Consider the following 23,950-nt stretch of genomic DNA (forward strand, 5'->3'; position numbering starts at 1 on the left):
GATTGTTCTAGTCAGGGTTATGGGGCCGGCCTGGCGAGTTTCCTTTCTGTGCCGTAGCTTGGATGGAGTTTTTGGTTTGTTCTTTTGCTCCAGTTCGGAGGAGGGACCCAGAGAGTTAGTTTGGTCCATCCTTTTTTCTCCTCCTGGTCTTGTCGCGTCTCCCTTTATTTTTTTTCCCTTCTCCTGTTTTGTTTCTGAGTGCGACATTGATAGCTGAATAATAGATGACAATTCATGGGATGGATAGATAGTAGGTCTCCCTATGGAGTCTGCCATTACGAAAGAGAAAAACATCAGCCGCCCTTTTTACTCTCGACTTACCCGGTGCGGTTTAAACTATACCTTAGTAGTTTAAGTATGTTATTCCTTCCCTAGCGACTAGTCCGTTAGTCTCGGGTCGGGTCTCGTTTTCATGATGCCGGTGAAGATCATGAGGGCGTGCACTATCTGCGTAGAGTAAAGACTGAATGTCTTGCTGGGCGGGCTTGATTCTTGGGGTTGTCGATCAGGAATGGGCCGGCCAGAGGAGAAGGAGAGGGAGAGAGGGGGGGAGGTGGAAGATGGGTCATGGTCTTGCCACTATGACTGCTATGGCATGGAGAAAACTCCTAGTTTGTATGGAGTAACTCCATAAAAGGTGTCGAGTCGTGTCGGGGAAAATAAGGATACGAAGAAAGCGGTGTTGATGATGCGGTGTAGTGAGTGAGTGAGTGAATGAGCAGTAGTTATGTGTGACTCTTCTTGTGACGAAAGACGGAGTAAAGTAATACGCGGTATATACCCAGTTGGGATAGAAGCTTAGTGCTTAGGAGATGGAAATGGTGGTGGTTGGTAATCGGATGTTCTCCTGAGTTCGTCTTGTTCTGCCTGCTCCCTTCCCCTATCCGATGGCAGACGGAAGAAATCGAATTGGGCTGTGACGAGAAATGGTCGTACTGCAGCTGCATCGCTGCAGCTCCTCAAACTACTACTTCATACACTAGTAGGGTAAAAGGAAAACAGTGGCGATAAAGACAATGGGATTCACGAACTTAACTTAAATCCTCCCATGCGTCTGCGCGTTGACCCCGAGGGCTGACGATGTGATTGTCCTGCATAGGCAAGCTTCCAGAAAGAGGCAATCTGGCGCTAGAGTATCTGCTCCTGCATCAGCCGATGGCGATGCATCATCGTCCCTCATCAATCTGACGGCTTAGTCGGCCGTCTCTCAATTCAAGCGCCGTGAACCAGACCACACCATACCTGTGGAACTCTCCCCTATTCTGCTTTGGGCAACGTAGCTCGCAAGGCCCGTCCTCTTCTCCAACAACTGAAACTCCAAGCGGCCACTCGCAATTAAGCCTAGCCCGTCGGTCCAATCGTATGTCCCGCATATGATGGTCGACCGCAGTCCCTCCGCTTAGTACGGAGTAGTAGTATTACTGATGCAGGCGGCAGTTAGTAGGACGTCATCATCGTCCGCTCTAGCCACACTTGTTCCTCGCGCCCCGAGCGCCCCTGAATCTACGTGGGCCAAGTCAAGCCATTCCCAAGAGAATTCTGTCCAAGACTCTAGGGACGAGACAACGTTCGGAAAAGAGACCAGCCGTGGGGCCGAGAGAATCATTCAACACGGATCCGCGACCAACACGGACACCTGCAGGGATTCCGGGCGACGATGACGATGACGATGCCGATGGGCAGATAGGACGGGCGCATAAGCTGTCCTATTCTTCGGGTTCACGGTCACCTAATCAATAGAAATTCACACTGACCACCAGAAAGTCAATTCCGGGGTTCGCTAAGTAGTCTGCAGCTATCATGTATTTTATTTTCATTTATTTTTATTCTTTTCTTTTTTTCTTGTTGGTTGTCGGAGGCCCGGCTATGTCCAAGTCCGCTGTGCGTTGTCGTGGGATCTTCCACTCAGGGATGTGACACGAGCGCCAGGAGGAGAGAGAGACAAGGGCCACCATCGGCCCAAGGTGGATGACGCAGCCGCAATGGCACATGAGGAGGAGGGGGGAAGACGCTTTAGAAGCCTTCCATTGCCCTTCCGAGCTCTTTCTAGAAGGTCGCCGGAAGCCCGAAGTGGGCTTGGCAGCCAACATGACTGGTTCAACCGGGGGATCCATACGATGTACGAGTCCGTTAGTGTGTGTAGCAAGTGGAGTTGGTGAGTCTTCTGCAAGGGAGACCAACAAGGTCACAACCGAAAAGGAAAAAGCAAGCAGGGGAAAAGAAAAAGTTCGACAGGAAGAGAAAATGGCAAGAGGGGTGGGCAGAGGAGAAACCAAAAAAAAAAAAAAAAGAAAGAAAGAAAAGGAGGGAAGCCCTGAATTGAAGCCCAGAGCCAGCACGGGTGGACTCTTCGTCGCAGCCTCCTCCGTCAGGTCCGTAGACTAGCAAGACTAGGCGACTAGTCGCAGGACTAGGGCATTTCTTGTAGGAACCGGGCGGGAAAAAGACTCCACGGCCCATTACCGTCCTCCGTATCATCAAACCCTGCTTGTCTGGCGCTTCAGAATTAGCCCCTTCTTGGTTGGTGCCCTTGTGGCTCGCTGCTCGATGTCCTCCACGAACACCAAACACATTCGCTGCACCAGTCAGCATGTGGTCCAACGTGACATGCAGATCGGTGAGTGGAATGGGGAATGGGGACTGAAGCATCCGACAGGATGAGGCAGACCTGTCCCTGCAGCCGGATGGGAGGGAAGAGGAGACCGAGGAGAGGGACGGGTGGAAGGCCACTATGTAATAGTGCGTTCAAAGCTCCTCCAGGAGGTCCTGGACCACGCCCGATTCCCCATCATTCGAACCTTTCTAGAAGGAAATTAGCTTTCCCACCGTTGTTCTTTCGGTAATCACAGGCCATGCTGAGACCCTCTTCCGAAAGGGGCAAATCACATCGTCCGTTGAACAGCCGAATCGCCTGGGGTTAGTCCGCGATGAAGTTTAGTCCTTCCTTAAGTTCCTGTAGTAGGTGAAGTAGTTACTCTAAAGCGAGATTAGCGATCGCGTCGCCCTGAAATTTCGTCCAAGGAAAAGGCTGACAACAAATAAGAGTCACCCTTTTTATTTTCATTTTCAGGTTCAAATTCATAATTTATTTTCACTTTCTTCCCGAACAAGGCATCCTGTTGTCGAGCTTGTGTAAAGAAGCTGCAGGATTTCTTGCCCTCTCTGGGGAGGCGATGCTATAGGATGATGGTTGATGCCTGATCGGAGCCGGCGCCTGGAGAGTTTTTCGCAATTGTCGCACGATACTCTTGAAGCATGCAGCCAGTCCGATCTGAGCACCTGATTTCCTTTTTCTCTCCTGCTTTCTTTTTTTTCTCATTTGTCTTTGTCCTTCCTATGGTTCCGGCTTATCCTCCGTGCTCTTCCTTTTCCCCTCTCGATGGGCGCACCAGGGGCAGATAGAGGCCCCTTGAGAGAGGGAAACTCCTGGGGTAGGTGCAGGAGTAGCTTCCGAAGTGTGATGCAATATCCGTGGCCCAGTTACCAGCCACGATCGGGGGACCTTATTCCTCCCTCTCTCTCTCTCGCTCCCTCAATCTGCCTTGTACCAGTTTACGTTATATCGCACAACCCCTCCTTCTCACCCTTTAGCGCAGATTGTGTCCCGTGGGATGCTCTCTTGTCATCGCGTGTTCCTCCGAGCGGGAAAAGCCTCTGGTTGGCAAGGCGGCTACTAGTCTAGTAAACCGTTTGATCGGACGCGGTTCCTTGTTCTTCCATCACGTTTCCTTCACAGCATGTCCCGAGGGAATTGTGACGAAGGGGGGAAGGGTTGGTTGGCACAGATGGAAAGTAATCAATCGCCTGGCCCGCGGCACCCAGAAAAAGAATAATATTGTCCTGATTCATTCAGATCGGCATCATCCCGCCGATACCCACCCAGCAGGAGCGATTCTCGCACGGCCAGGGAGAGACGGGGAAAGCCACGTTGTGGAGCCGAGCGCTGACGGTGACCTTCTGGTGCCGCCAGCTTCTTCGGGCGAGTTGAGTTGAGTTCACTGGAGCCACTTGGGGCCTGTGGTGGAAACGTGCGAAGCTGTAGTGGTACATTAGAGTCGTGGTAGTCAGTAAGTAACTAGGTCAGTCTCGTACTAGCAGTAAGTAGTTAGAAGTCTGGGACTGAACTAGTCAGGGAGGAAGTCGTCAGTGGAATTCTCATCAAAAATAATCATAATAATAATAATTATAATTATAATATTCATAAATACTAAAATAATAATACTAATCTTATTAGTATTATTATTTTTCTAATTTTCTATTATTTTTTTATTCTCTTCTATTTTATTTTATTTACCGCCACTACTGTTGGAAAAGGAAAAGGAAGGACTTCCAGCTATACTAATTATAATAACATTTAATTTTAACTTGCCTGCCAGACCAAGTGGTGATGGTCGGAAGGAGAGGAGCAACATCCATCCCTCACTAATAAGACGAACGGGTGAGGCACGCACACCGTATGGAGCTGGATCACACTAGAAGGAGTAGAAGAAGTTATTTTAACTGGATCTATAAGAAAACGAGCAGCCACCTGCTGTTGGGCTCTGTTTTGCCCATTAATATTCACCTGCAGCCCCCGAATCCCCGGTTGATTGATTGATTGATTGATTGATTGCTGGATTGGTTTGAGTATCTATTATTATTATTATCATTATTATCATCATTATTCTGATTTTATTTCATTCTTACTCTGCCTATTACTGTGCCTGTTTTTACCGACCAAAGAACATCCCCATCCAACAATCATCCAGAAATCATTCTGCCATTAATTATTCTTTTTCCCATCCTCACCTTACAAATTCTCCCTTGACCAGGGTTCTTCTCTTCTGGTCTGTACCAAGAAGAACCGTCCAAACTTACTTCCTCTTTATTTGTGTTTTTTTTTTTTAATTCTTTTTTTCTATTCTCCTCCCTGTCAAACCTCCTTGCTTATCCTTTCCCACATCCTGCTGGTGCATTTGCTTTTCCGCCTCTTTGCATCGGTTCGCCACGGCCGTGTGGTTCTCGAGGAATTTCCCTCCCCTCTGACCTTCTATTGCTTCTCCCGTCAGAATAACCCCGAGAAGCTCCGTCGAACAGGCCTCTTCTTTTTTTCCTTCCCCCATTGCTTGCTGTTTTAACTCTTCGGAAACCTCCCCCCCATTTTCTTTCCGTCGATCCCCTTCTTCCACGCGCAACAATAACAACAACATTTTGGGTCTCCCCCCCAGACCGTGTCCATCTTGACCGCGTTTCACCTGAAAGCTGTCACTCTGTAAGTACCTCTTGCTTGGCTCCTTTGGCGCTTTCCACACCGCAGCTCCCCCGCGCTTGCTTGGGTGCCCTCCCCCTCTCCTCCGTTCCCCTCCCAGTCAATGATGACTGCACTCTCCCTCGCGGCATGTGGAAGGATATGTGCGCCTGCAGGTCACGTCTCTGAGCCCATCCAGCGTCTTATTTGTCGCATTTCCTGGGTTCAGAGCCTGCGCGCAATGCCGTCCATTGAGCGGGCTCGGATTGGGAACATTTTCTCACCCACCTGTTTCGGTGGGAAGAAAAAGGAATTTCAGACACTGGACAGGCCGCGCACTAGACACCTTCCCCTTCACTTGATTCTTTCGTTTGCGCGCAGTTTACTAATACTCTATGGGTGACCCCATTCAGAATCTATCCATAAGGCCACCGTTCGAGTCCGAATAATTCACGCCCTGCCCGTTTACCCCTCCTTTGGTGACGCTGAGCTTTTTATCCTGGGCGAACCCGCTGAACCACTTCGACGGCGCGCACATTCATATCCTGCGATCGCATATATACCTAAAGTGAATCTGGACCTTGTCGCAATTTTGCGTGCAAGCCGTAGCGACACCTGGGTTGATTACAAGTCGTGTGTTCCAACGACCGACTTGAGATTTGTCGAATTTACACCGGTGACTTCGAGCCGCTTCGATTCGATTACCGCTGGATAAGTTTCGCTGCAGCTTTCCGTAAAAGTCAGAACTAGGATCGTGGTCTTCACTGGGTCAGTTCCGAATCTACTGTTACAGAACAACTGCGGACGTTCCGATTCGTGAAGAAGCGCCCATTCTTTCAACACCTCGGATTCTGCTCCCAAAAGCCAAACGAAACAGTCAAGCGTCTGGATATCTGGCGATACCAGGAACCCTCGTCCGCGCTGTTATTCGCTGCCCAGACGTGAGTTTACTGCGCATTTTGGGTTGACAACTCGCCCTTGTCCTCACATTCCTGATTACGAAAAATCCGTGATCCCGGTCATCTTCGCCCACGTCACACCTCGTCAGGACGAAAAAGTCCTTGAGCTACAGGTAGCGCAAAGCAAGGTGAGTTCTACAGTTGTTTTCTTTTCGCTTATTCTGGCAAATCGTCTGTGTATGACGTCTGTGTGCTTTCCAACCATATTCGGTCTGAAGTCGGTGGAGCACTCGCGGCCATTCTGCCAGTGTGTTGCCTGTGGTTACTCCCATATGCAAGCCACGACTGCGCTGTTTGTCTGTATCACAATCGATTACTCCCATGAAGCTAACTCATCATTTGTCTCAGCCACTCAACAGCCTTCCAACCAGCGCCGTGGAGTCATTCTGCGGCTACGCGTCAGACGGGCTACCGTGAAATTCTTCGACCGTCCTTGACCACCGTCCCTCAGCTCTTCGCGGGGTCGGGTCATGGACATCACAACTATTTTGAATAGAAAAGGTTCTGCCGCCATGGTTGCCGCAGACGGACAATTTGATCATCAGCATTTGGTACCGAATCCTGGGCTCGACCACACGTCATCGCCTAAAATGAAGTCGGAACCTGGTGTCTCCGACGCTGGTGATCAAGCTGTCCTTGCATATCCCCCTCATGGTCCACTCGGCCAGGTGCCGAACATGGCTCATGATATGCGCTATGCACACCAGGCACACCCGGGGCCGGGGTTGCCCCTATTGCAGAATCCTTTTGTTCCTGGGGCCTATGCCGGTGGTGCTCAAATACCGAACGCCGGCCCTCAAGGAAGGCCGGATCCTCCTCCCAAAACCTTCCACTGTGGTACTTGCGGTAAAGGATTCGCCCGCCGCAGTGATCTCGCAAGGCACGGTAAGCATTTCTGACGAGATTGGAGAGGGAGACAGTAAACTAACGCTACATAGAACGTATTCACTCCGGCATCAGACCTCACGCTTGTGACTGGCCCGGCTGTGGCAAACAATTCATCCAACGTTCAGCGCTGACGGTGCACTCCCGAGTCCACACTGGAGAGAAGCCTCATATGTGCGAGAGATGTGGCAAGGTATGTGCAGGCTCTTTTCGAGTGGGTTTCAAGCCGGACTAACGGGCTTTTGTAGCCTTTCAGTGATTCGTCCTCCCTGGCGCGACACCGCAGAATTCATTCTGGGAAGCGTCCGTACAAGTGCCCTTATGCGAACTGCCAGAAGACATTCACTCGCCGCACTACCCTGACACGCCATCAGAACCACCACACAGGTACAATCGAGGAAGCTGCCGCGGAAACCGAGGCCAACCTGAGGCAAAACAAGGAGAGAGCGAGGATGCCTGGTGATATGTTCTCCGAGCACGGCTCTGTCCATTCCACTCCCTCTCCGGCACACCATCCTATATCTCCCGCTGGTGATCTCCCTCCGTTGAATATGCCTCGCTCCGACTACTACATGCCGAACGGATCGATTCCACCCCATGTTCGCGGCGGTTTCACGCAGGCGAGTCCCCGGGCTTCCCCGACCGCGACGTCCCCATCGTTGTCTAGTTATGGTAGCGCTCCGCACCCCCGTCCCTCGATGACTTCCCATCCGTCTGGATACGGTCCTCCGCAGCCTCTTGAGCCGCCCGCCAACAACGACCACCGGCCCAATAGCGTTAGCGGAAGCCCGCATATGACCAGCCTGGGTTGGCCTTCACCTTCGCATGCCAGCATCCCGTCGCCTGGCTCGGCAACCGACTTCTACCCGGAAACTAGCGGGCCCGCATATCCAAGCGCTATGCCCCCTCATATGTACTTCCCCAACTCCACCATCCGGCGGCCTACGAGCACGGAACCGGACGGCTATGATCTGAAGCACAAGATGGAGAGCGCATGGTCGACTCCAGTGTAATTGTGGATAGTAGATCGGAACGCTCCCAACAGACGGCAGGGCCGCTAATTCAGAGGGAGTCGCTGTTCCACTACACCACCGTGCATAACGTCTAGCATCCCTTGGGTGGTGCTTGGCGAATATAACATATTTCCTTTGTTGATTCCCTGTTATTTTCCTTTGTCATATCTATCTTTTTCCAGCATTGTTCGTCCCTCGTGTTCAACATCATGGCATATATTTTTGATTATTCGATATACCGTCATCTTTGCATTTCCCAGTGTGGGTCACCAGCGCTGGAAGGAGTCCGGGCTAGCTGATTTGTCGCGTGCGCAGGATCTGAGTTGTCCCCTCTGTTCCATTCTGTTATTCCTTTTGTGTCTTATGTGCGATACGACCACCAGGACGAAGCATAAAATATAGAGAGGTGGAAAAGGTGTCATGGCTCGGTCGGAATGGGGTTTGGGAATTCGGGGTCTTGGTCTGGTTTATGCTATTATTCCATCATCATCATCGTCTGCATTTGTTCTATACCTATTCTCTTTCCTCTTGTGTGTGTGTTGTATCCCCTTGCACCATCATCATCTTGTTCTTCGTTTCCTTATTTTCCTTTGTGTGATAATTTCTCAACGGCCTTTCATCCTTTTTAAGATTCAGGGTGTAGATGAACCTGTTCCTTGTCATGTATGATAGAAATAACCCCCCCATTTGCTTTATAACTACCATAGTATACTACTACACTACTACTAAATGTACATCGATCGCTACTACTGTGGGAAAGACACGGCAGTGGATTATTCCACCAGGCAAACTAGAAGAATCCAGTACTCTTTCCGAAATATCCCCCCCGGTAACCCACTTGGATGGAGGTTGGAATGAATAGAGCGAGAGCTCATTTTACCTGAAACACCCACTAGCAGGGTTCCTTCCCGGTGATGACGTACCTGCCTCCGCCTGCCTCGGAGCCAGCTACTAGTCTAGCTCCTTATGAGATCATAGGTGCCTTAGGCAACATATTATCATAGGCCTCAGGCCGTAACTTGTTTTGCCTAAGGCATTAATGATAGAAAGAGTGTGTGTGCCTTAAGGCAGATGGATATGTGTTTACTCCTGGAGAGTTTGCAATAAATTGCATTTTGTCTAGGACAAGTAGTGAGTAGGTGATTACCAGAGATTAGTTGATTGGTCGGAGGTTATGTGCATCTGATACGTTGTAGTTTACAGTACTTGTCGTGTTAGGGGTAGGTAGTCATGTGCTTCAATCTAATACTATGATGTGATGGGTTGATAAGTGAGTTGGTTGGTTGACAGATAGATTGATTGATTAATGTGTAATAGGTACAGTGAAGGAAAGGGATATATCCTGTCTCTCTTGAGCTATCTTGACTTAGCTTAAACGTCGGAGGGAAAACATCGCCTAATCAAGAAAAAGGAGGAAGTATGTTTGATTGCGTGTGCCTATGAGTTGTCGTATAAGAGAGTAAAGGAATGGAGTATGGTATGATCCAGCCTGCTATGGTAGATGGAATTCGAAAAGGGGTGGTGAGAAAGGTAAGTATTAGGTACGTATGGTATGGTATTATCAATACGGCAAGCCGGTCGTGTTCAATGTTCCCATGCCTGCTGGAACTCCAGGAACAGCTGGACACGAACATACGGGTGCGGGTGAAGTATGTCCGAGGGCTCGGGAGAGGACGGTAGTGATTGTTGAAGATGCGTCGCCTTCGCGGGCGGAGAGGAGGCCGAAGCGGAGGAAGACTTCGAAGGTGGTGACGAGGATGGAGATGATGATTAGGACGATAATGATCCAGGTTTGATCTGATTGCTTATTAGTTTGTGTTCAAGAATATCACGATAAGGATGGCATACGCGAGGTTCTGTTATCGGCAATCGAATCAGAGAGTATTTCGGCCAGGTCGAGGAAAACACGGCAGCGTTCGTTGAGGACTTGAATTCGGGGCTTGATCTCGAGATACTCGCGAACAGCAATGTAAAGCGGGTAGAGAGTGGGCTCGCTTTCCCAGAAGAAGTTGGGGACGTCGAGCATATTGGACGCTGTATGGGATTAGAACTTCATCCATCTTGAGAATTGGGGGGACGCCACATACAAAGGTTCACTTCTACTCGGCTCTTGAACAGACTGCCCAAAATCCGGAAGACTTCGTCTCGCTTCATGCCTAAGTTGCCAGTCATGGCAAGCCGGCGAGGAACGTCCTTGGCCTCAGCCATCTGGCGAGCCATGACTTCCTCGAAGAAGCAGAGCTTGGTGCTCTGAGCAATGCCATGACTGATGGCCAGCTTGATCATGTGGTCGCCGCTGCGCAGAGTGATCATGTCATTGTAGACGCGCGGACGTGAGATTTCGGTCGAATATTCGAAATGGAATTCCTCCGTTTCAAAGTCCTCCTCTTGCAATGGCATGGTAGCCAGCGGGATGGGTGATCCTGTTGCGGATGAAGTCGCAAACGCCAAATCAGCCAGGAGATCCTTCTCTTGCTTTTCGGTGAAATTCCAAAAGACGACAACTCCGTAGCTGAAGACGAACATCTCCGCCACATTGTATGATAACCTCGACGAGGCCGTTGGACCCGTCGGACCCGGCTGTCCATGGCCAGTATTTTGACCGAACTGTTCCCTCGAACCAGAGCCAGCATGATCCCCTTCACTAGCCTGATGCGATTCATGTGGGTGCGAACTATGTTCGTGACGGCCCCCAAACACCGAATGCTCCTCCGCCTCCGGCATATAATCTTCATGATGATCTCGCAGCTCATTGCGCTCAATCTCCTCATCCAGCAGCGATTTCCCACCAGGCTTCTTCAACACCGGACTACTCCTCAGCCTATACCCCTCATGCCCGGGCAACAACGGCAAATGATACGCCGTATACAGACAATCATCATACAGCTTCGTCTTCCCACCATGCCTCTCCTTCACAAACGACGCCAACGAGCTCATCTTATAAGCCTGCGCCGTACAATACGCCGTCACTCTCGCCAACTTCTCCGCGCGACGCGCCTTAGGCAACCGCTCCGCATAACTCTTCGCCTTCTCCGGAGCGACCTTCCTCTTTCTCATCACCTCCTCCTCGGCCAACAACGGCGCGATCTCATTATCGACGCCAAAATCCCCATCCAGTTTCTTCTGCGCCAGTAACGTCTGCCTCACCGAATCCGGATCAAGATTCTTATCCTTCGCGATCCTCTGCACGAATTCCTCGTCCACCGTCTCCTCATCCTCCTCTTCTCCTTCCTCCTCGCCCTCGCGCATCTCGTCCCCCGCTTCCGGCAGCAGCACCAGCTTCTCACTGACTTTAGTCGTGCGGGGAGGCAGTCGCGGCTGTGCTGCCAGTCGCTTCATTGTCGCTGCTGTGCTGACCGCACTGGATCCCCCGGTGGAGGAGCCCGCTCCGCCAGCACCGATTAAGCCGCCCGCGGCGGAAGCGAGACGGGAACGCGGCCGCGCCCGGGCGCCTTGTGGCGGCTGGCGCTGCTGCATGGACGGAACGTCGGAGGTGTATTGGAGGACATTATCGACTGTGATGAAACGGGTTGCGGGGGAGCGGCGACGACGGGGTTGAGTGGTTTGTTGGTCTCGGGAGTCGGTCACCTGGATGATGATGATGATGGGCGTGGTTAGTTTGATTTCTAGAGTTTAAATTGCGCCGGAGCAGGGGGGTGGTAAGTAAGAATGGCATACTCACCAGGACATGGGGACTCCTCTGGCTTGGACCACGCCCTCTTGCAGGGGTCATGGCCAATATACTGCTTTCTGTAGGTTGATTAAAGACTTGAGAATGGTGGTAGTATGGACGGCAGGTGATAAGACAGCAAGGGTTCGAATCGGACGGATTAACGTCACCAAGCTGTGTCTGGCTTATCGGTCGGGGGAAGATCCAGACTGGGATTCGCCGTTGGGGTCACCCACACAGCGGGGTTGAGAGTAATGAACTGGGATATGTTATATCAATCGCATCACAGGATCATTGAAAAGGGACACGGAGACCACGGGATTAGGATGAACGAGAGCATGATGGGGGGAAAAAGATTCACGGTCAATTGAAGTATCCAAGCTCTGCTCTGGTCGCTCCCACCGCCTGGGATGTCTCCGGCCGTAAACCCGATTGGGCATGGCGGGAAAGTAGACAAGATACAAGAAGAGACAGGATCAATAGGACATAATAGATGGATCACAGAAGATTTTTCTAAGAGATTTACTGGGCCTAATCATGAATGTGTTGCCTTTTTTCTGCAAAAGTCTGTATCCTACATACCAGGGTTTAGTAGTAGTGTCTATCTGAACACTGAGTATGCATACCAATAGTAAATAGTAGTACCAGCGAGCTCCCCTCCTACTCAGTGAAACTGAACTTGAAATGCATTGGCAAAAACCGAGTCCATAAGTTGATACTGTTATAATACAAAACTAATTAATAGCTTAATTATCATTGCTATGACAGACTGAAAGAGATTAGTACTACTAAAGATCATTCCTAATACCCTCACCACCACTCAGCTACATCCACATCCCTCCAAACCGAACTACAAATCAGCCAAATATATATCCAGAACACGCCGAACTAACAACAACTGAAACACCATAAAACCAAAGTATACCAATCCCCAATAAACCATCATATATCACTTACAACAAAAAGATGAACCTCATAGAACGAAACACACAGAACAGAAGGAGCATGACATCATTTACCCCAAAATCCCACGCCCGTAAGATACACCCATATCAATACCAATACCAATACACAAACTAAACATACATACATATTACATACATGACACCCGCCTCCGTAAGGTATCCATACTACGTACGATGTAGCGTATCCCTACCCATTCGGGACAAAGTCGGCCACTTCAGCCACGTGCCGATAGTGGGGGTGAGGTTTTACTTACTACTAAGCAGTTACTAGTTAGTGAGGAGGATTGAATGAATGAGGGAAGGGGATTCAGTCCGATTCAACTTCCGGTCCTGATGTGGTTTAGTGTGTACCATAGTTTACTCTCATACATAGTCAATGTTTCCCTGGTAGGCAGTATCAACGATGATTTTTAGTAGAAGATGGGTGAGGGGGATGATCCGGGGTATAACTGACTAGTAGTCACTTGCTTTCGTGCATGGGGATTTTCGTGTGTAGGATCAGATTGACATGCGGATCATGTATATACTATTGATCAATCTCATACTAACTAACCAGATAATTAGGTGTTACTATTCACCCCTCATACTATACATTGTAAGTTACTTTGTCAAAGTAGGGTGATGGCGGTCTCTTTTGTTTCCTTCTGTTGGTATTGTAGGTTCCGGGTATTTATTGTCGACCAGATTGGGCTGGAATCAGAACCCGAGGACCTAATCGGGCAAGGAATTGGTTGAGAGTGGAAGTGGCAGCCACATGAGGGGCAGGCAGGACGGACGGACGGGTTCGTGTTGCGGTAGGATCGGAACAAACTGGAAGAGACAAGAAAATAGAGCGCGGGAATTACCTTCGTCGGGCCACTGATTCCTTGGTAGTCTACTACTAACCGAACGAGTGCAGTCGAACTAGCTTTATTTTACTGTAGGAACGGAGGCGACAGGAACAAATATGGTGTATGAATCTTGTCTTTCATTGGTCTCTAGTTTCATGTCCGTCTCCCGGTATCGAAGGACTCCTTGCAGCTGCCTTGCTTTCGGGCCCTCCATGACAGTCCGGCCTCTAATATGTACCCATTCCCATTACATGCATGCTCTTTGTCAGCGTGATAAGATGCAGCGATATGCCAATCAACAAAGGAAATAACAAGAAAATCAATCAGATAGAGAATAAGAAAAAATAATCAAGCGTCGACAACATCCACCTGGTCCCATAAAACGCCTCGAAGCACTTTTTCTGTTATCCGGCTTCGTCATGCTAAACAAAACAGACACAATGGTAGTCAGAAGGAGCAAGCAACATCGTGGAATAATAACAGGAACCCCCGTTCTGTAAATGTCCGGGACTAGACACTGTCATAAACAAGGGCCGAGAAATAGATAAAGGATGAATGAAATAATGAATTCATGCAACTGCCATGATCTGTCGTTAGAGCCCACCCCGGAGCTGTTGATGTTCGGCCCATATCTCTTCCTTCATCCGCCGCAGACTAATGTGCTGCCTCTGGAGCTTCTCCAAGTCGGCTCGCGATGGATTCTGCTGAGAGGCCAATGCGTCATGTAAGGCGTGGTACTTGGCGTAGAACCGCTTGAATTTCTTGGACTTGTCGTGTAACTCCTGGAGGGTAACTTCGCGGCGGAGAGGCGGCGAGGCACTCCCAGTACTGCCACTGGACGTGCTCACGGCTCGCCGCCGTTTGTGTTCCAGATCCCCCGCAATACGCCCGGGGACTTGAGCTAACGCTGCAGGCCGCTCAAGCTCCGCCTTGCGCTTCAGGGGATTGACCACTCCAGCCGGTTTGGATACCCCATTGGACTTGACCACTTTCCTCACGGTGGGCGCGCTCGCGACAGGTCGGGGCTTGTTGACCTGGGTTATGAGGGGCGATGAGGACGAGGAACTGGAAGAATTGTTTTGGCTCGAAGAACGACTGCGATTTTGGATATCAGAGGCGTTGGTTGGGGGCGAGGACCCGAGGGGCGACGGCTTTTGAGGGGATTTCTGAGGGGACTTCTGCGCGGGAGGTCGCGAGGAAGGAGGCCTCTTTGCTGCCATAGGCCGATAAGACGCTTGGTCGATCGGCTCCGATTTAGGGGTAGCTTCTGGCTGCTCCACCACCTTCGGAGTCGGCGCATGAGAGGATTCCCTGGGAGGACTGGGCTTCTGCAGTTTAGTCTGCGGCTTTGGTTCAGCCTTGGCCTTTGCAGGCTGTGGCTTCTCGGTTGACGATGCATCTGGCAGATCGGTGTCGTCCTCATCCGAGTCATGAACGAATTCCGCCGACTTGAACTTGCCCTCCGGTTTCGCGGTCGTCTTCCGCTCCGCCTTCTTGGTGACGCGTCCCGTCAAGGTACTGTTACCCGCAACCTTGCTCTTTGCGGCAGTCCGTTTGGCACCGGTATCCTTGTCGCCGGGCCGTTTCTTCTGCGCAACCGCCCCAGATCTGGGAGCTGACGTCGGCTCACCCGTCCTGGGCGTTAGACCATTCACACTAGCCTTGTCGGTTTCCTGACCCGTAGTGTAACCATCCTTGCTATTGTCATCAGAGGTTTGTACCTGTATCCGAGGCGTGGCAGCTTTCTTGATGGGGCCCGTCCGCAGGTCCAGGCGCGACAAACACTTGCCCTTTCCGCGTTCTTCCTTGGGAAGCAGCATCTGCCAGAGCTTGTCAGACCGGGAGATCCGCAGGCGATCGAACGCCGAGATGGCATTCTCAATTGCCTCCTGTCGATCTTCCTGGGAGGGGTAGGGGAATTTCCAGACGTCAAGCTCTCGGTAGGTCTTGTCTTTGAGATCGAACTTCTCCGGATTGATTCGGTTTTCGATGCCATATTTCCGAGCCAGCGTCTCGCAGTCTTCGAGAGACGAGCGGGTTTGTCGCGCAAGAAATTTGGCGGAAACCGCCCGGACGGCGAGGAGATGAATGAAAGGGACCTTGAGAGCTTCAAGGCGAATGCGATCTTTGTTTTGGGGGAGCGGAGCAGAGGTAGGCGTCAGCGGAGGTATGGACGCAGGTGATCGAGCAACTCCCAGAGCCGGGCTCGAGGAAACGGAGCGATTGGCAGTAAGCAACCGATCCTTCTCCAGCTCCACCTTGCTTGCCGGAGCACGACCTAGACGGCCAGCCTGTCTCCCAGTGCCGGACCGGCTGTCGCCTGCTCGCAAAGCCCTCACATCATCAATTATAGCGGTCTTCTTCGACTCTTTCCCTCTTTCGAAGGCATTCAGGCTTTGCTCCAAATTGGCTAATGCCTGATCGGTTTTCGCGGTATCTTCCTTCGCCTTCTGAACCTCCAAGCTATGGCTCAAAACACCGCTGAAATATAAGTTTTCTTTGTCCGCGGAGCTGCCGCTATATAGCTCTGATCGACACGTCTCGGGGGTGGGATGGAATGGTTGGGATTTGGAACCGTAGTAGAGAGTCGCATGTTTCCCCAGGCGAACTCGGGCTGTTTGATCGTTCCGTAGGCTCTGGATCAGCTCATCAAGAGTGCTCTGAGCTAGGTTCAGCCGCATGATTTGAGGAGGCTTGGTGGTAGCATCATTGCCGTGGTTGTCTCTGCAGAGAGACAACCCGGACTCGGGTACCTCGAGAGCCGGCATGAGGTAGGTTGAAGAGGGACAATGTGGAGGGTAAAAACGGAGAGGTCGAAGCAGAGGGAGGAAGTAGGAGGGCGAGATACGTCCGAGTCGATCGGAGGGGAGGAATTGAGAGGAGGGAAGGATTCGAGGTCCGGAATACAGACGGATAGCAGCGTGAGAGCTGCAGGTCAGCGGCCGAATGCACGGAAAGGCGAGTCAAGACGATACGCCATGAATCAAGCAACGGCACTCAGAATAGTGAGAGAAAGGAAGTCTGCATATGAGGAAGCAAACGAAGAGTGAAAGCCAACAAGACCCATGGCAAGAAGGGTGGTCTTGAAGGTGTCGGGCGTGAAGAGAGAGTGTGAGTGTGAATGGGTGTGTGGGAGGGAGAGAAAGAAAGAGAGACGGAGAGAGAGGAAGGAAGAGGGGAGGGTGAGGGGAAGAGAAAGAGAGGGAAGGGGAAGGGAAAGGATGAGATGAGATGATGCCAAAGGAACGGGGGGATGCGAGTGTAAGGCGGCCTTGGAGCGGAGAGTGCCAGTCGGGGACAAGACCAGAGAGAGAGAGAGAGGCGTGAGTGAGTATTGAGTGTATTGAGTGGGGAGGAGCGGTATGGTATTGTTCAGGGTACCTTGCTCGTTTTGGTTCCAAAGTCCTGTAAAGTAGGGTGTCAAAAAAGGTTATAACTCACTAACCAAATGATCCGAAAATTATAATAAAGATAATAATAATAATAATAAGGGAACAACCCGGCGCTCTCTAAACAAATAGAGAAAAAAAGAAAATCAAAAACATCAAAAGAATAATCATTTTCACAATAATAATTTCTTAAGGACGCTATCACACCCTGGGTTAGTTAGGCAGGCACTAGCCCAGCCAAAACATCAGCAGAATCCCCAATCCTGGCCCTCCATCATACGGATCACTAATTAAATTTACCACTTATGTTGACCTGCAGATTCCCCCCAAATACTTACCTCCTGCGACGACATCCTCACGGCTGCTAAACTAACCTCCATCTTCCTCCCGAGCCTGTTTCTTTTTTCTTTTCTTTTCTTTTTTCCCCTTTCCACTGCGGTACCTGCCTGCTGCCGTAATAACCTCTCTGCTTCCGCGGAGAGAGAGCGGAGTTGGCCACCGCCGCCGGCACCGCTTCTTTTACCGTAATAAAAGAGAATGCATCTTGAACTTGACAAAAGAATTAGGGAAAATCATAAAAAGACCCCCATCTGATAGGCTCCAAATACAGCACATCAGGAGGTGGGGGGAATAAAAAAAAGAAAAGGAAAAATAGAATAAACAACAAGGCGGGTAGGAAATGTGGCAAAGCCGAATGCAAGGCGTGTAGTAAGCCCGAGGCTAACACCATCTATCTGCCATGGGGTATTCTGATGGTACTACAACCGCAGCAGAGTAGTTAGTTAGCGGGTGCCCTGTTCGTTCTTTGACCTGGCATTGTAGTTTACTAGGTACTACAGAGTAGTTATAATTCTGGCATGACTTGCCGGAAGAATAATCAAAAGGGATACACGAATAATATTAGGAAGGGAAAGAAAGAAGAAAGATAGTACGGCCACTAGTCTGGCAGACGGCCGACAATATGGAGTCCAACTTTACTTCTCGAGGACCAGGTGTCGGTGCTAAAGACTTTCTAAGGGAGGTAGTCTGATCCTTGACGGGGTCCTCAAGTGGATGGCATGGGATGGAATGGCCCAGCGGGTTTGTGTATTACGCAGACTTACGGGGGAGGTTATGTCTGTATCTTGATTACAACTCCCCGGGGGCGTTTGATGGATGAAAGTCGGTTTCCTTCTGGAACAATTGATCCCTACCAGCGATCGATCCGAAGAAAGCCTGGGATGCATTCAAAGTGACAAGGGGAGGAGTCACTAACTACTATCTAGTTATTTAATAAATTGTTTTCTTCATATCCTTGTGCCTTCTTTCTCCTGTTGTCTCAAGTATAATGGAATGACAGCGTTTCACTTTATAATAGATTTCTTTGCGAACCCTTTTCATGTCTCGCATTTATGCCTGTGAAAGGCAGCAAAAGTTCAAGGTCATGGAAGAATGAATGCCTGGGTTTTAAATTACGGGGCCGGTATTATTTACCCGGACGTGGTGTCGTAAACTTCAAGTTCAGGTTGTACGACGGGGACTCCATTCTGGGTGGTGGTACAAAACGGGAACTGCTTGTTCGACCACCCTTTTAGAGAGTCTACTGTAGCTCACTAGTCAGTTAGTTAGGTAGTTAGCTGGGAGTCTAGCTACTTTCTTACGCCATGGCCATGCCTCTGCCACCCAGTGTCCCCACCACCCACTGATGACAAGAATGGGTCACATCGGCCATTCATCTGGAACCACTTCCTATCGTCTCCTGCTGCCTGCCTTGATCGGGTCATTTTCTCCTGGCTAACTCACTAGCCAAATAACGATGGAGGGGAGTCTCATCATGGGTGGTTGCTGCAGCAGCAACAGCCAGCAATTCAAAGCCATGATTAAGTCACCAAGTGGATTTTTCAATTCTAATCCTGTTTTCAGACAATATGATTCGGCACCGGATCTAGAAAATAGAAGACGAGAAAGGACGTCACAAAAGTGCCCAAAGTTTAAAATCGAGTCGCACTATTTTCTGAAGAAAGAGTCGCGGCCGGTAATTTAATTAACTTAACAAGACCTTGTTGGCTGCTGACTGACTGACTGAAAGGGAAGTAGATTCCTAAGCAGGTTTAATACACGTTCGGCAGTGAATGGACAGTAAGGTGGTACTGGCATTTTAGAAAGGATCAATCGGAGTCAAGATGTATTGTCAGGCAGATGGCCAATACCAAACCTCAGAAAAAGAAGAAAGAGTGAGCCCACTGAATGGAAAAAGACACCATGAGATCAGATATCAGTATGTGCCTTGCTTGGATTACACTTTACCAGTCATCCGAACGGTTTCTCGCATCCCATGATTCAAACAATACCAGGTACCGGCATTGTCACCGGATCGCTGCTTGATCCAGTAATGAAACTGAAAAGCTGAGCCACTGGTTCAGCTTGACGGCAGATCACCCGCCGACCAGCCTCGACCCTTTCTTATTTCCGGCGGATGATCGGAAGGGGAAGGGGGGGAATTCCCGTAGCGGAAAAAAAAGAGGAGGAAGGGTTGTTCCCATATTTACCGGTTAGCAAACCCGCGCGACATCCCGCACCGCCAGGAGAAGACCAAAGTCAAAAACAAAGATAACACACAGAAGGGAAAAAGAAAGGAAAAAGAAAAAGAATGCAAGATGGTAAACCTGCATGGACAGGGCACTTGCTCTCGTGCAGGCCAAACTTAATACAGAGGTACGGGCAGCACAAATCGGGAGGTGATGGTCCAATCTCAGACAGCCCAGAAACCACACGAGTTTCCTAGTCGGGGTTGGATAAGCTGGTAGGTCACGGGGGGGAAGTGGTCACAATTGGACTGCTCCTTCTTCATGTTATTGTATTTGATATTTTTTTTTCTTGCCTGGCTCCGACGAAACTATTGTTGTGCTACAGGTGATGTGAATGGAAGGAGAAATTCAAGCGCCGGAACTATTTATTAAGGTCGCAGGACATGGAGAGATCGCGGAGATTGAAAATCAATATGGCGGATGATGATGATGGACATGAAATCCCAGCTCCAGGTTACAGTCCGACCGAGGTTCTAACCGAAACCAACCAACCAGATGATCCCTCCCACTTGGGGGGATCTATTGGCTAGGAAGATCTCTCCTGCTGATGAAGATTAAGTACGATGTCCGTTCGTTAGTTAGTCAGGACGTAGTACATGGAGAGGGGGTGGGATCAGGGCAGGGGAGAATCGGGAGAAGAAGGGAAAAAGAAAGGCAAGAAAAAGGTTTCATCTAGAGGGAATAATTGGTCCTCGGCTTCCCAGAAAAGGATGGACCGCCCTGTGATCATTCCAGTTCAGTAATGAAGGGGTGAACGGTCAGCTTTTCTTCACGTCGGGACCAGAGCTTCTTGGAGACTCTAGTGTCTAACCACAATGCATACAAGGCATCCACTATGATCTTTGATCAACCCGGGTGTGTTCGCCCATCGATCGCTTCATTGCTTTCTCGAGGTTATCTATTCCTGCAACCCCGACCGGGTGTTATTTCCGTTACCGGATGCCGATCTGGGATTCGTTTGTCGACAGACAGGCGATGGTTCCAGCTAAGCAAGGCTCATCCCGACCAAGTTCCTGTAGGGCCGGTACATGGAAAAGGTGGGGAAAGAATGCGCACAGGTCCTTTAGACGTCGAGCGATCAAGGAAAAAGTCCAGTCACCTACGTACATCTATCGACAGGAAAAGAAAAGTCTGAGACCAAGGGAGAAAGAGGGTCAAGTACGGAGTAGTAACTAGTATCTACCGCGCCAGCAGCTCAAGGCGGACGCAACTAACACCCTGTCGAGTGTAGACAAACGACTGCATCAGCATGACTTGGGCATTCAGTGTCATGCATGTTAGGTAAGGTGGATGTATTAACTATACACACGCCTGCGCGCGCCGCTGGGCAACCGGGCAGCCTGAACTCGTGTTGATGATTGGTGAGGCGTTTCCACGTGTTTTGAGCCCCGGCGAGTGGATGTGGATGTGGAAACTGAAGGCCGCCTCGACGTCGAGTCATTCTTTTACTGAAGCTAGACAAATCGAGAGGATAGGATGGACGTTGCAGTAAGGCAGGCAAGCAAGCACTGCACTACTGACTACTAACAGAATGGAGTAGCACTATCACTTCCATTGAACCAAGTCAGTATACTCTGTGACAGTCAGCAAGTTGTCCAGCATTTGCCACTGCCGCTTAGACCATCACAGGGAATGGGCCCTGTATTACTCTGTCGGAGTTACTACGAGGCGTAGCAGATACTAGCCAGAGGAGCAGTAGCAGCATTAGCATGCAGTTGCTGTGGCTTGCTCTCATCAATCCCAGTTCTCTCTCTACTTAATCATTCTACACCTGTTTTGTGCTCTGGCTGTCGATGACGTAATGGAATATCTGAGCACCTTCAACAACAGTCAACTGTCAATCCCTCATGATCCAGATACATTCTCTATGATACAATTAGCTAGTTAGCTAGCTAGCTGGCTATATTATCTAAGTGGTCTAGATATAACGTCTGACACACGAAGGTAAGAATGACACCGTCACTCAGCAGGATGCATCCAACCCATCCGGAATGCAACCCCCAAATATGACTAACCAACGAACCGAAGTTCATTTTCCCTTTCCATCATCCCAGCCTACTCGAATAGGTATACACGGAACTTACTGTGCAAGTTCAGATGTTGGAGTGCCCGCCCGAACGGGAAATGCTGGAGGGATGATGGCTGGCTGGGAAATTGATCATTGGTGGGCCTGATTCATGCGAGGGGAAGGAGAAGAGGTGAATACGGTATGTGTATTTCACCACTATTTTTACAATACATAAAAATACGGGACTGACAATGGAGCCAGCCATTGCCAGCACATCATCGACACAGCATCACATCGTTACCAGGTTGCTTGCTTTGCTTACACCTACTAAGAATAAATGCTGCTAGCTAGCTAGTTAGCTCCTAACTAACTAGTTAGCTGGTAAGTAAGTAAGTAAGCAGAGCCCCTCATAAATCTCTTTCATTTTCCAACAAAGTACAGAAAGGAGAACTAATATCAAGAAGAAGGGAAATAAAAAGGGATCAAGAAACACCCAAGACTCGAACTCGATTCGATCCCCACACATCCACATCCACATCCACACCCACCCCCGAAACTAATTAGTTACTTAGCTATCTACTTAGACTAACTATTGTAATCAGTAATCTACCTATCTTACCCCTTTAACCTAGATACTTGACTACCACCCACCGTAAGCAAGCATCTAATTATCTTCGACTACGGAGTAACTACTCTGTATCTATCTGCAGTGAAACAACTCCAATGCCCAAGCTCAAACTCTCGAGTCAGTCAGCTAACCAATTAATCCATACAGAGTTAGACTAACTACTTATCCAGCTGAAACGCGCCAACACCCTCCTAGTTTGCTCTACCCCTGTCTCATCATCATCATCGTCACCATCACCCCCCTCATGAGTAGTGAACTACATACAAAAAATAGAACAACCATCTAACCCCCCTAGTCCATAAGCCAAAACGCTCTACAGTCTACGGAGTACACATGCGTTCGTTGATCCGGATGACTTCTCCCGGGATAACTAACTAAGCGATTGTTGATCCTTACTATTATTGTTCTGTTTTAGGGAGGCACTGTTCTTAGTAGTGAAACTGGGATAGGGTCAACTACTATGTTCTATAAATAAATAGCATAGCTGTGCTGTGCTGTGCAGTCTTTGTATACAAGGGTAGTAGTTTAGTTAGTAGGTAGGTAAAGAAAGAAGTGAGATGAACTGCGATTTACCCCATAATTTCTTAGGTTGTTAGCAACTTGAAAAGCAGACACTGCAGTCGCCAGTAAGTGACTAACTGGTTAACTAACTAAGTAGATGGATAGATCTGCACTGTCTTACATAGCCACACCTATACGGAGTAGTATACCTAAGTAAAGGTACGAAATGAGGCTGAGCAGGCAGCCCGGCAGGGCATTCATACCTAAGTAGTTAACTAATTAGTTAGTGGATTACTCCCTACCATCACCGCCACACACAAGCAATGAAGCAAACAACAACTTACAGTAGAAAAGAAAAGAAAGGAAGAGTAATCAATTGCTGAGAAATAAGCGATTCAGCCGCGCTAAGCTGGTATTACTTCTACCTACCTACACAACAGAGTATGTCTTACACAGTATAACATAACGCAGTCACAACGAAATTATGAAACTGTTCATCCATTGATTCAATCGGGATATTTTCTAGAATATCCATCCCATATAACGGTATAACTAAAATCAAATCCATCAGAAGACAAAACTAATCAGCAAAAGGCAAAGAAATCCAGTTACCAGTTACCGTAGCAATCATTCCACACCAGGAGTAAGTTAGTTACTAACTCAAGTGGAGGAAACTAACGATCGATATAGTATAAAGACCGGTAAATACTAAACGGGTCCCATTCCTCTTTCCCCCCGGCCCACTTCCTCGCCATACCCAAGATAGATGGATACATACGTACGTACTACTTGCGACCTTATGAGGGTCAAACCCGCGGTTTTCAGGGTTGATACCGAGTATAGATAATTAGATTACTAGATAACTAGATAGGGGTTACTATAATTAATATTAATGTTATTAGTATCCTAAACCCAGTCTGTTTATAGTTAGTAGGCAGACGACGGATCGTATGAGAGAGATCTCCAGCAGAAACTCGGCAATCAATCTACCGTAGTAGTCTCAACTGATCCCGGATGAATGTGCCCGAAGAAAGGTGCCTTGTATGATATGATATGATATGATATGATATGATATGACTCAGGGGCTAGTAGTCACTCTCTCTACGCCGTACAAAGTAGTAATCAGTATGTTCAAACAAGGCACAATACCCCAACCTCGTCAAAAGAGTTAACTGTTTTACTATACTATACGGTCTAGTAATGACGCGGCATCTCATGGTCTTTACTAGGCATCATGCATCGTACGTACTAATTAGGCACCATGCTTTTGATAGATCGATCAATTTCTTCACTTTTCACTTTTCTTCA

At 49.2% G+C, this 23,950-nt stretch overlaps 7 protein-coding genes across 7 annotated transcripts; 2 read left to right on the forward strand and 5 right to left on the reverse strand.

Annotated features, from left to right (window-relative positions):
* Positions 1 to 1,670: 1,670 nt before the first annotated feature.
* ASPBRDRAFT_675621 (uncharacterized protein) lies at positions 1,671 to 3,187 on the reverse strand. Its single transcript, XM_067628920.1, has 4 exons — positions 3,096 to 3,187; positions 3,034 to 3,050; positions 2,565 to 2,751; positions 1,671 to 2,536 (listed from the first exon to the last, which is right to left on the reverse strand). Exons 1-4 carry the CDS (start codon positions 3,113 to 3,115, stop codon positions 2,131 to 2,133), a joined length of 630 nt encoding a protein of 209 aa, XP_067478156.1. The 5' UTR covers positions 3,116 to 3,187; the 3' UTR covers positions 1,671 to 2,130.
* A 1,213-nt stretch (positions 3,188 to 4,400) lies between these two features.
* On the reverse strand, positions 4,401 to 5,452 carry ASPBRDRAFT_675631 (uncharacterized protein). Its single transcript, XM_067628921.1, has one exon. The coding sequence runs from the start codon at positions 5,187 to 5,189 to the stop codon at positions 4,884 to 4,886; it is 306 nt and encodes a 101-aa protein (XP_067478157.1). The 5' UTR covers positions 5,190 to 5,452; the 3' UTR covers positions 4,401 to 4,883.
* A 269-nt stretch (positions 5,453 to 5,721) lies between these two features.
* On the reverse strand, positions 5,722 to 6,658 carry ASPBRDRAFT_55575 (uncharacterized protein; the record flags this gene model as incomplete). Its single annotated transcript, XM_067627405.1, has 4 exons — positions 5,722 to 5,772; positions 5,876 to 6,070; positions 6,216 to 6,267; positions 6,555 to 6,658. The coding sequence occupies 4 exons, from the start codon at positions 6,656 to 6,658 to the stop codon at positions 5,722 to 5,724; spliced, it is 402 nt and encodes a 133-aa protein (XP_067478158.1).
* ASPBRDRAFT_126769 (uncharacterized protein) lies at positions 6,657 to 8,084 on the forward strand (the record flags this gene model as incomplete). Its single annotated transcript, XM_067617898.1, has 3 exons — positions 6,657 to 7,071; positions 7,125 to 7,264; positions 7,320 to 8,084. 3 exons carry the CDS (start codon positions 6,657 to 6,659, stop codon positions 8,082 to 8,084), a joined length of 1,320 nt encoding a protein of 439 aa, XP_067478159.1.
* A 1,226-nt stretch (positions 8,085 to 9,310) lies between these two features.
* On the reverse strand, positions 9,311 to 12,109 carry ASPBRDRAFT_178733 (RMD1 family protein). The gene is made up of 4 exons (XM_067619888.1): positions 11,767 to 12,109; positions 10,172 to 11,672; positions 9,933 to 10,118; positions 9,311 to 9,881 (listed from the first exon to the last, which is right to left on the reverse strand). Exons 1-4 carry the CDS (start codon positions 11,815 to 11,817, stop codon positions 9,646 to 9,648), a joined length of 1,974 nt encoding a protein of 657 aa, XP_067478160.1. The 5' UTR covers positions 11,818 to 12,109; the 3' UTR covers positions 9,311 to 9,645.
* Positions 12,110 to 14,142: 2,033 nt separating this feature from the next.
* Positions 14,143 to 16,317, reverse strand: ASPBRDRAFT_55578 (uncharacterized protein; the record flags this gene model as incomplete). Its single annotated transcript, XM_067627406.1, has 1 exon — positions 14,143 to 16,317. One exon carries the CDS (start codon positions 16,315 to 16,317, stop codon positions 14,143 to 14,145), a length of 2,175 nt encoding a protein of 724 aa, XP_067478161.1.
* A 3,601-nt stretch (positions 16,318 to 19,918) lies between these two features.
* Positions 19,919 to 21,763, forward strand: ASPBRDRAFT_675644 (uncharacterized protein; the record flags this gene model as incomplete). The annotated part of the gene is made up of 8 exons (XM_067628922.1): positions 19,919 to 19,958; positions 20,110 to 20,170; positions 20,268 to 20,362; positions 20,474 to 20,594; positions 20,631 to 20,634; positions 20,845 to 20,941; positions 21,074 to 21,087; positions 21,214 to 21,763. 8 exons carry the CDS (start codon positions 19,919 to 19,921, stop codon positions 21,391 to 21,393), a joined length of 612 nt encoding a protein of 203 aa, XP_067478162.1. The 3' UTR covers positions 21,394 to 21,763.
* Positions 21,764 to 23,950: the final 2,187 nt, after the last annotated feature.

This window comes from Aspergillus brasiliensis (assembly GCF_001889945.1).
Source record: "Aspergillus brasiliensis CBS 101740 unplaced genomic scaffold ASPBRscaffold_7, whole genome shotgun sequence".
NCBI classification, from domain to species: domain Eukaryota; kingdom Fungi; phylum Ascomycota; class Eurotiomycetes; order Eurotiales; family Aspergillaceae; genus Aspergillus; species Aspergillus brasiliensis.

Bases quoted from the DNA above. Each gene is read 5' to 3' on its own strand.
- ASPBRDRAFT_675621 (XM_067628920.1), bottom strand. From the start codon at position 3,115: ATGCCTTGTTCGGGAAGAAA. The intron at 2,537-2,564 runs GTGTTCGTGGAG...TCGAGCAGCGAG, and splicing joins TGGTGCAGCGAATGTGTTTG to CCACAAGGGCACCAACCAAG.
- ASPBRDRAFT_675631 (XM_067628921.1), bottom strand. From the start codon at position 5,189: ATGTTGTTGTTATTGTTGCGCGTGGAAGAAGGGGATCGACGGAAAGAA.
- ASPBRDRAFT_178733 (XM_067619888.1), bottom strand. From the start codon at position 11,817: ATGACCCCTGCAAGAGGGCGTGGTCCAAGCCAGAGGAGTCCCCATGTC. The intron at 10,119-10,171 runs GTATGTGGCGTC...AATCCCATACAG, and splicing joins CCGAGTAGAAGTGAACCTTT to CGTCCAATATGCTCGACGTC. The intron at 9,882-9,932 runs GTATGCCATCCT...ATAAGCAATCAG, and splicing joins TGCCGATAACAGAACCTCGC to ATCAAACCTGGATCATTATC.